This window comes from Rhinopithecus roxellana, chromosome 12 (genome assembly GCF_007565055.1).
Source record: "Rhinopithecus roxellana isolate Shanxi Qingling chromosome 12, ASM756505v1, whole genome shotgun sequence".
Lineage (NCBI taxonomy): Eukaryota > Metazoa > Chordata > Mammalia > Primates > Cercopithecidae > Rhinopithecus > Rhinopithecus roxellana.
Window position 1 is genome coordinate 82,541,763 of NC_044560.1, and position 10,236 is coordinate 82,551,998.

General features: G+C 56.0%; 1 protein-coding gene across 2 annotated transcripts; it reads left to right on the plus strand.

Annotated features, from left to right (window-relative positions):
• Positions 1–808: 808 nt before the first annotated feature.
• HCRTR1 (hypocretin receptor 1) lies at positions 809–10,236 on the plus strand. Of its 2 annotated transcripts, XM_030912734.1 has the most exons (10): positions 809–959; positions 1,104–1,205; positions 1,781–1,895; positions 2,128–2,468; positions 2,623–2,801; positions 3,927–4,170; positions 4,561–4,676; positions 6,584–6,810; positions 8,042–8,163; positions 9,835–10,236. In XM_030912734.1, exons 4-10 carry the CDS (start codon positions 2,270–2,272, stop codon positions 10,023–10,025), a joined length of 1,278 nt encoding a protein of 425 aa, XP_030768594.1. In that variant the 5' UTR covers positions 809–959; positions 1,104–1,205; positions 1,781–1,895; positions 2,128–2,269; the 3' UTR covers positions 10,026–10,236. The 2 variants fall into 2 exon arrangements, with proteins under 2 accessions (XP_030768594.1, XP_030768595.1); XM_030912735.1 differs by lacking the exon at positions 1,781–1,895.

The following is a 10,236-nucleotide window of genomic DNA, read 5'->3' on the forward strand; positions in this document are numbered from 1 at the left end:
AGTCATTGCCCCATGTGGGTCCAGTGTCCTCATCTGTAAAATGGGGACAATAACGACCACCTCACCAGGCTAATATGAAGATTAAATGAGACCAGGCATCATATGCATTATACAAATGGTAGCTGTATTATTATAACTCATTGCCTGGCACACAGCTTAATAAATCGTTATTTGTGGAATTAACGAACCCCCACTTCTGTCCCCATCGGTGTCCTTGTTTTTTGGGGGCAACAGTAGGTATAACAAAAAGAAGAATTGGGGGCAGATAGGATGGGGGATTGGGAGATGGGAGAGAAAGGCTCTCTGGCATCGTTGGGAGCTAGCTGTTCCAGCCGCATCCGGAGCTGGGCTGGAGGCGGTGCAGGCATCCTCTCTGTCTCATCCCTGTGACCCACCTGTGCCATCCTCCTCCTCAGTTATGTCAGGCAGCAAGGAGAGGCGCGGCTGGGCTCCACCTCTGCACTGTGGCCCTCCGAAGCTGCCAGGCCCGCCGGCACACACTAAGTGCGCCCAGAATGCGGGGTGGCCAGGGGCATAAATATTGAACGAATGAGGATGGAATGAATGAACGGATGGACGCATGAATGGAGGTGGGATGGAAGCGTGAAGTGGGAGACGAGAAGGAACGAGCGTCTCCCTCCGCCCTGCGGGTCTCGGGGCTGGAAGACAAGGAGCCAAGACCGTCTGGGGGCTCCCACCCCGCCCTGCCCCTCCCGCCGGCCCTCCCTTCCCGCAGAGCGCAGCCCGGCGGAGCCCGCGCCGAGCCACAGCCCGCGCAGTTGCCGGGGCTCGCGCTCAGCCCCGCGAGCCCAGGCAGCGCAGCCTAGGGAGGGGGCTGCCCCGGCCCCCTCCCGCAGCCCCGGCCCCCAGAGGCTCGGCCTTCCTCGTAGGAAGGCGACGTCTCCGATGCCAGGTCCGGGTACCAGCAGCCGAGAACACCCGGGTCCCGGAGCCAACAGGTGCGGGGTGTGGGGGACCCCCAGGCCCGGGATGGGGGTTCCAAAGGACCCGCGGCGAGGGATGGGAGGAGCCATGAGTCTCGGGGGGGTAACCTGGGTGCTGGGAGACTGGCTCCTCGGCCAGCGCTGCTCTCCTCCAAGCAGGCTCCGAGTGCCCTCGCTCCCCGCGCCTTCCAAGAGTCCCCCGCAGCCCCCGAGGTGCAGGAAGGTCCCGTGGACGGGGAGGGCCTGCCGGCGTTCAGTGGGGTATGAAGGCGTCCCCTCCCCATCCCCAGGGGTCTCCAGGGATCCGCAACCCTCCGGTACCCGGCCGGGGTCGTCTTAGCCCAGCCGGGGGAAGGAGGGGCTGAGTGCGGGAGGAGGGAGGGGCGGGGAGCTGGGCTGGCCGGATTTATGAATGGAGAGCGGCCCGCGCGCCGAACAGCGGCTCCTGGCGGCCGTCGGAGAGCGTCGCGGCCCTGGGGACCCAAAGGGGGACTCTTAGCGGGCCTGGACGCTCCTCTTGCTCCCACGGGGTCATCAGTCCCTCCGCGCACCACCCACACTGTGTGTGTGTTGTATGTGTGCGTGTGCGCGCGTGCCCACCGGAGGGTCTGGCAGGTATGGCGGGTGGGGCTTGGGTCTCTTAACACCTCCTTTGGCTTGTTTTCCCAACCCAAAGTTAAAGCCTGTGAACTGGCTCAAGAAATATTTGCAATCGGGATGGCTTATCCTCCCAAATCTATGGTGTTTGATGGGTTCGAACAGACCTGGCTTAGGAGCTTTGTGACCTTGAGCAAGAGACTCAATCTCACTGAGCTTCCCTCTCATCTGCAAAACAGGGTACCCTAATAATGGTAACCCGAAACGTCCCCTAAACTACCATCTTGAACCAGGTTCTTGGTGAAGCACTTGGCAAGCATCGGAGCTCATTACTCCTCATCGCGGCCCTGTAAGGTAGGTAGGGCTGTCACCCCATTAGACAGATGGGGAAACCGAGGCTGAAAGAGGCCAGGTAAGCTACCCAAGGCAACTGGTGTGGAATTGGAATGCAACTCAGGTCTGTCTTCTTCCACCAATTTCATGACTGTGAGAATTAAGAGGGAACTTATATGCAAAGCACCTGGCACACTCCCTAATTTCCTTCCTTCTCTCTTTCCCCACTCTCTCCTTTCCTTCCTCCCTTCAGGAAGTTTGGAGCTGAGATCCGAAAAGAACTGGGTGCAAGCCTCCAGGCACCCTGAGGGGAGTGGGCTGAGGGCTGGCCCAAGTTCCCTCCTCCCCCTCTGCAGAGCCTAGGATGCCCCTCCGCCGCAGCGGCTCCTGAGCTCATGGAGCCCTCAGCCACCCCAGGGGCCCAGATGGGGGTCCCCACTGGCAGCAGGGAGCCATCCCCTGTGCCGCCAGACTATGAAGATGAGTTTCTCCGCTATCTGTGGCGCGATTATCTGTACCCAAAACAGTACGAGTGGGTCCTTATCGCAGCCTATGTGGCTGTGTTCCTCGTGGCCCTGGTGGGCAACACCCTGGGTAGGTCCAGGGCTTGCCCTGCAGTGCTGCTGGCTTTCCCTGGGGATTGAAGGCGGGGGGGGGGGGTGTATGTGGGGAGGGGCTCGCTGATTGGGCAGAACTAGGATAGGTGTGGGCTGCCATCAGCTTCACCTCACCCCGCTGCACCCTGCAGTCTGCCTGGCTGTGTGGCGGAACCACCACATGAGGACGGTCACCAACTACTTCATCGTCAACCTGTCCCTGGCTGACGTTCTGGTGACTGCCATCTGCCTGCCGGCCAGCCTGCTGGTGGACATCACTGAGTCCTGGCTGTTCGGCCATGCCCTCTGCAAGGTCATCCCCTATCTACAGGTGAGCTCTGCCCAGGCACCCCTCACCACTCCTTGTCACACCTGTACAAAACCTTGCGTAGGTCTCGGTGACCCTCAGACTTGCCTTTCAGACAGGTCAGTGGCTCGTGACCCCTGAAGTGTCATCCTCGGCTGCTAGCAAGGGCAAGCCACCAGATCAGACACTCCAGGACACAGATACAACCCCACACAATCACAGAGATCCCCTCCTAGTCACAGCCACAGACATATACATAGACACGTGTTGACACATATAGTCACCTCCAGGTACACAAGCACACAGTCAAGGAAAGAGGCATCAGCCCACAGTGACACATACACAACACCCTGGGCCTGCTCCCCAATCCCAAAGGGGCAGACATGAGGAGTCTGATGGAAACAGCCTTCTCCTCGCCCTCTTGCACTGGCCAGGAAAGACCCCAGTGGTGGAAACCAGGATGTCCAGATGGGATTAGTGGGATGGAAGAAGGCTTCTCTCAGTTTGTATCCTGTGATCCACTTCCTGCACCCCAGAGGGCAGGGGGTACCCCGAGAGGCAATGCCTACACACCTCTGGCCCAGACTCAACTCTGTCTCCCAGAATGAGGGTTTTTTCCTAACAGCCTGGGGTAGGGATTGCATTCCATGGCAGAGATGAATGCCTCTTGGATTTCCCAGTTTTGAGGCTTCCCACTCAGCCAGTTAACTCTGGTGACCCTGAGCATAAAGACAGATGGATGAGGGAATTCTGTGCCTGTTTCCTCATCTGTAACAGGAGGGGCAAGAGCACTTACTCTGTGGGATTGCCATGAGGATGAAGAGAACAGTGCCCAGCGCATAGTAAGTTACATAGGTACAAGTTATTATTCACCGGAGGGGTGCACCTACCATGTGCCAGCTCTGAAGCTGGACATTGTTTACACATGATTTCACTTATTCTCACAAGAATCCTGCCAGGTAGATGGTATAAACCCATTCTGTAGACAAGGCTCAGAGAGGGTGAATGACTTGCCCACATTTACACAGCCAGTAAGTGGTGGAGTCAGGATTTGCACTGCCCTGCACCTGCCGTCAGCCTCCTCACTCACCTACTCTCACATCTCTGGGTGGCCCCCAAAATGACTGACATTGTGTCCCCGTGGGGCAGGCCGTGTCCGTGTCAGTGGCAGTGCTGACTCTCAGCTTCATCGCCCTGGACCGCTGGTATGCCATCTGTCACCCACTATTGTTCAAGAGCACAGCCCGGCGGGCCCGTGGCTCCATCCTGGGCATCTGGGCTGTATCGCTGACCGTCATGGTGCCCCAGGCTGCAGTCATGGAATGCAGCAGTGTGCTGCCCGAGCTAGCCAACCGCACACGGCTCTTCTCGGTCTGTGATGAACGCTGGGCAGGTAATGGTGGAAGCCTGAAGCAGGCATCCCCTCAGGTGGGCACTTCGGGAGCACGTACCCCAAGGGCAAGCATCTAGCAGGGTCCCTTCCAAAGTGGGAAATCCCAGGGCAGGTATTTCCCCAGGGGACACCCTAGAGTGGCTCCTACCAGGGATACTCCCAGGGTGGATGACTCCCCTCATGTAGATATCTGCTCTAGTGTAGACATCCTTCCAGGAGGGACACCCCAAGTTGGACAACTCCAGGTTCTCTGTCTGTCATGGTGGCTGTAGGGGGTCCAGCTGCTCCTAGGCCTTGCTTTGACCCTAGTCAGGACAGGGTGGCATTGCTAACCAGGGAAGGGTGGGGCTTGTGGATTGGGCTTGACTCTGCATCTCTTGACCCCTGCAGATGACCTATATCCCAAGATCTACCACAGTTGCTTCTTCATTGTCACCTACCTGGCCCCACTGGGCCTCATGGCCATGGCCTATTTCCAGATATTCCGCAAGCTCTGGGGCCGCCAGGTGAGGCCCACTCTGGTGTCACTGTGTGGGCTGGGGGTGGGGGTGCTACTGGTCTGAGTAAACAGTCCTCTGCCATCAGCACGTGTCATCTTGGCTGCAACCAAAGAGAGGGGAAGCCCAGAGACACGTCAAACTCAATGCCAAAAGCACCAGTGGCTACCCTGGAATGGAATAGTAACATGTCCTTCTAATATTAGTGGCTGCCGTTTATTGAAGTATCTACTCCCAGATAGTCTTGCATCCTTAGCCACCATATATTACCCACATTAAATATATGAGAAAACCGAGACCCAGAAGATCAACATAACTTCCCCCAAACCACTCAGCTAGTAAGTAGATCAGGAACTAAAGCCCAGATCTGTGAGCTTCCACTGCTGAGTTTAGTACCACTGCAACAATAATAATAGCAACCCCGTGTTGCTTGCCAAATTAGGCACTTTGCATCCAGTGTCTTAACAACTTCTAACAAAAGAAGCAACGTTACCCATGTCACAAATGCCAAATAAGGGCAACCAACTTGCCAGATTCAACAGCAGCAGAGCCTTCTGGTTCCAGGGCCTGTCTTCTTTCCTGCATTACAGACTGACCCTCAGTGGGTTTCCTAGGTTTTTTTGGGGCAGGGGTGCTCACAGGCCCTTGGCCTAGTGAGTGGGAGTCCTGGACTGGTGTCTGGGTGGTGAGAAAAGGCAGGCCAGCAGAACATGACCAGGCTCAGGAAGGGACTCTCACACTTAGGGACGTCATCTACATTTCATAGGAAGTACTGGCTTGCGCCCAGGCCATGCCGGGCAGTGGGTGGGGACACGGACTGGTTGTCACCCAAGTCCTGCCTTGGAGGAGCACCCAATCCAGTAGGGCCCTTCCTGGCTGGCCAGCCCTGCAGTCCACAACACTCATCACCTGCTCCCCACAGAACCCCCAGCCAAGCAGGACACAGGCACGATCCTCCTCATTTGACAGACATGAAAGCAAGGCTTAGAAAGGAAAATGAGGTGGCCAAGGTCACATAGCTCACAAATGTCTGAGCTGGCTCTAGACCCACGTTTCCAGAACTCTAGCCCCATGCCCCTCTGTGGTGGGTGATTTGAGTGTCCGGTGGCAGGAGAGGCTTCTCCAGGAGCCCAGAAGCACTCCAGGCTTATAGGCACTGGTCCAGGCGATTCCATGCTGCCCACCTGCCCACCCCTTGCCCAGGGCTCCTCACAGTCTGGTATGACCCAGAGGAGGCACAACTCACCCCCACCCCTACTCTCAAAGATAGTGTTAGAGATTTAGGGAGGATGGATGGGCAGTTGAGAGGATGTGGCCTGGGGCCTTGTCAAGGGTCCCCACCTCTTTGAGTCTTAGTTGCCTCATCTATCCATAAGGACCAATGATACCTTTCCACAAGGCATGTTGTAGGGGGTTTCACAAAGAGCTAATGGAAAATGGAAGTCTAGGCTGGGCACAGTGGTTCACACCTGTAATCCCAGCACTTTGGGAGGCTGAGGCGGGCGGATCACCTGAGGTCAGGAGTTCAAGACCAGCCTGGCCAACGTGGTGAAACCCCGTTTCTACCAAAAATACAAAAATTAGCCCGGTGTGGTGGCACACACCTGTAATCCCAGCTACTCGGGAGGCTGAGGTTGAAGAGAGCCAAGATCGCACCATTGCACTTTAGCCTGAGTGACAAGAGTGAAACGCCATCACAAAAAAAAAAAAGAAAGAAAATGAAAATCTATCATTCACTCTCAAGTCCTGAGCGTTAGTCTTTATCGTAAACATCAGATTCCTTCCTCTCGCAAAGGTTTTATCCCTTTGCCCGTCTCCACCCTGTCCAGGGTCCAGCCTGGAGTGGGCCCCACAAAAGGCAACCACCCTCCCAAGGTGCTATACCCACCGCTGCTGTCTCTATGTGTGCTGGACAGATTCCCGGTACCACCTCAGCACTGGTGCGAAACTGGAAGCGCCCCTCAGACCAGCTGGGGGACCTAGAGCAGGGCCTGAGTGGACAGCCCCAGCCCCGGGCCCGCGCCTTCCTGGCTGAAGTGAAGCAGATGCGTGCGCGGAGGAAGACAGCCAAGATGCTGATGGTGGTGCTGCTGGTCTTTGCCCTCTGCTACCTGCCCATCAGTGTCCTCAATGTCCTTAAGAGGTGAGAGCCCGGGGTATGGTTGGGGTGGGGAGAAGTTTGAGGCTGGGGAAGGAGCTCTCCTTGCTTGGGAGAAAGACCTGGCTCCACCCCTTCTCCACTATGTGACCTTGGGCAGGCCATTTCTCTTCTCTGAGCCTCTGTCTCCTAGGGCTATTGTGAAAATTCATTCACTTAATCATCACATTTTAGGGGGTTGGAAATACAGTGAACAAGTGCACAAGACAGACAAAGTCCCTGCCTTCATGGAGGATGCATTCTAGCGGGAGAGAAGGGAAGTAAATAGAAAAATCTATGTATATTATAATATCAGGAAATGGTAACTGCTGGGAAGAAAAATAAAATAGGACAGAGTGACAATGACAAGGGTTGGTGGGTTTTTGCTTTTGCTTTAGATATAATGGTTTAAAAAAAGCAAGGGGCCAGGTGCAGTGGCTCACGTCTGTAATCCCAACACGTTGGGAGGCCAAAGAGGGAGGATCACTTGAGGCCATGAGTTCAAGATCAGCCCGAGCAATCTAATGAGACTTCATCTCTACTAAAATTCAAAAAATTAGCTGGGCATGGTGGCATGTGCCTGTAGTTCTAGCTACACAGACTGAGGTGGAAGAATAGCCTGAGTCCAGGAGGTTGAGGCTGCAGCGAGCCATGATTGCACCATTGCACTCCAGCCTAGGTGCCAGAGCTGTCTCAAAAAAAAAAAAAAAAAAGCCTTTCCAAGGAAATGACATTTGAGCAGAGACTTGAAGGAAGTGAGAGAGCTAACCATGCATGTGTCTGGAGGGACAGCAAAAGAGGGTCACAGGGCACCGGGGAGAGAATGCAGGCTATTGGACAGAAGACAGTCTCACTTTGAGACTGTGCTTGGCCACATCCTGGTTGTGTGATCTTCGGCATGTCACTTTACTTCTCTGAGCCTCAGTTTCCCTAATAGAAAAATGGATGATGTCTATGACTCATCATGTTGCTGTGAGGATGGATGAGAAAGTGGATGGGAAGCCCTAGGGGATCCGATGGCCAGGAGACTAGAGATGCCCGTCACAGTGCTTGATACCTTCCATGCTTGAGAACCCCAAACCCTGGCCAAGACCTCAGATACAGAAGGCAGGAAATGTGGACGGAAGTGGGCAGCAGGAACTCTTGCACTTTACAGCTCAGGTTCTGTGAGCAGCACTCCCCCAATACACACACACACAACTACTCCATTTCTGACGCTCCTCTACCCTGGGCCTAGGGTGTTCGGGATGTTCCGCCAAGTCAGTGACCGCGAAGCTGTCTACGCCTGCTTCACCTTCTCCCACTGGCTGGTGTACGCCAACAGTGCTGCCAACCCCATCATCTACAACTTCCTCAGTGGTGAGCAGGCTGGGGATGCAAAGTCACTGAGGGTGGCCAACAGTCCACATGACAAGTCTCCCCATCCCCAAGCCAGGCCCAAATAAAGGATGGTGGGTGAGGATGTACCTGCTGTGGGCACAGTGATCCTGCTCTGGGAGGACCCACCCTGAGGGGCCCTGTCCTGAGTGGGAGACGGGCCACACTCACCACGGTGGCTGGCACCCAGGATCCAGTTGTGCAGATTCTGCAGACCAGTGAGTGAGTGGAAGGGCAGGGGCTAGGTCAGTTCACCCCCAACTCCCATCACGGGTGCAGGCACAGCAAGACCTCCAATCAGCACAGGCAGAGGAGTCCACCCTCCCCGGAGGGAGTCAGACCTGTGGGAGGAGGGCCCTGGAGCCCCTGCCTGAGGAAGGATTGCACAGTCCAGGTGTCAGGGCTAAAGGAGGGTCACTGGCAGAGATAGGCCAGGCTCAGGAAAGGGCTTCCCTGGCTCAGCTAGACACACTGGCAGAGCGACCAGAATCTCAGGGGTTGTCCCCTCTGGAAGTCTTCCTCCCTGGCCGCTCCCACTCCCACTCCAGGCCTCTCCTCTCTGCTGTCCCAGTGCCCACTCCCTCCCTCTACCTCCCTGTCTCAGGGTGTTAATGGCCCTGAGGCTGAGCTCAGCAGAAGTGTGACTCACCAGCCCTCTGACTTTGGAACTAGACTTCTAAAGAACAGGTCCAGATGACTGTTCAAGCCTGGACAGAAATAATCTTTGAGGAACTACTAAAAGGTTAAAGAAGGGATCCGGAGTCAATAGTATAACCCTCATTGAGACTCAAGAATTACTCAACAAGGCTGGCTGCAGGTTTCCAGCTCAGAAAAGAGAACGGAAGATGAGCTCTGTGGGGAGGGGAGGGCAGACAGACTTACTGACACATATGCCTTTGTTTGGCCTATGTTTACTGAGCACCTACTGGGTGCCTGGCCCTGTGCTGGGCACCAGAGAGGGTGGCAGGCTAATGACACATGATCAAAGAGGCTTCAGCCTGACAAAATCTGTTTCCGTGGTACACCTGGGCTGAACAAGGTGGTGTGGCGGTCCCTCCTTCCCTCCTCCCCCTTGAGAAGGGCTTTGGAATTAGAATTGGGTTCAGCTCCTGGCTGGGTGGCCTTGGGCAAGCCACTGTACCTATGTGCATCTCATCTGTGAAGTGAGGATAAAGGACTCCAGTCTTTCAGGGTGCTGGGATGCTCTGGGGGACAGAGGCTGAGGCGCCCGTCACAGCGTGACTGCCAAATGCAAAAGGGCTGCTGCCGCCGTCATTTTCATCATCAAAGGGCAAAGAGGGCACAAGCCTAGCAACAGATAGTGACCCCCACGTACACACCAAGGAGGGCAGAGGTGACCTGAGGCCCCTGAGCCAGACACCACGTTTTGAGCCAGTCTCTGAGCCAGAGCGCAGTCAAGGAATCAGATGGCAACTGCGTCTCTCCTTGGGAACCCACTCCAGGGCCTCTGTCCTCTTTCCCTGGCGGTGCCGCCGAGGTTGCCTCAGGGCTCTGCCTCCCAGCTCTATCCCTCCCTCCCTCCCCGCCTCCTCACAGGCAGCTTGGCTGGAGCTGCGTGGGTGTCCCTGGGCTCAAGGCCCCTTCCTGCTGCATCTGTCTCCTTATGGCTGTGTCTTTTGTCTCCCAACCAAGGCAAATTCCGGGAGCAGTTTAAGGCTGCCTTCTCCTGCTGCCTGCCTGGCCCGGGTCCCTGCGGCTCTCTGAAGGCCCCTAGTCCCCGCTCCTCTGCCAGCCACAAGTCCTTGTCCTTGCAGAGCCGATGCTCCGTCTCCAAACTCTCTGAGCATGTGGTGCTCACCAGCGTCACCACAGTGCTGCCCTGAGTGAGGGCTGCCCTGGAGGCTCCAGCTCAGGGGATCTGCCCCTACCCGTCATGGAAAGACAGCTGGACGTGGTGAAAGGCTGGGGCTTCAGTTCTGGGTTTCTGCCTGTGTGATTCTGGATAAGTCACTTGCCCTCTCTGAGCTTGTGTCCCCTAAGCAGGGGTGATGTGAGGATTAAGCATGCTGAAGCAAGTGGAAAGCTCCTTGTAAA

Coding starts and splice junctions, on each gene's coding strand:
- HCRTR1 (XM_030912734.1), top strand. CDS start 2,270: ATGGAGCCCTCAGCCACCCCAGGGGCCCAGATGGGGGTCCCCACTGGC. Junction 2,469..2,622: donor CCTGGTGGGCAACACCCTGG/GTAGGTCCAGGG, acceptor TGCACCCTGCAG/TCTGCCTGGCTGTGTGGCGG. Junction 8,164..9,834: donor CATCTACAACTTCCTCAGTG/GTGAGCAGGCTG, acceptor CTCCCAACCAAG/GCAAATTCCGGGAGCAGTTT.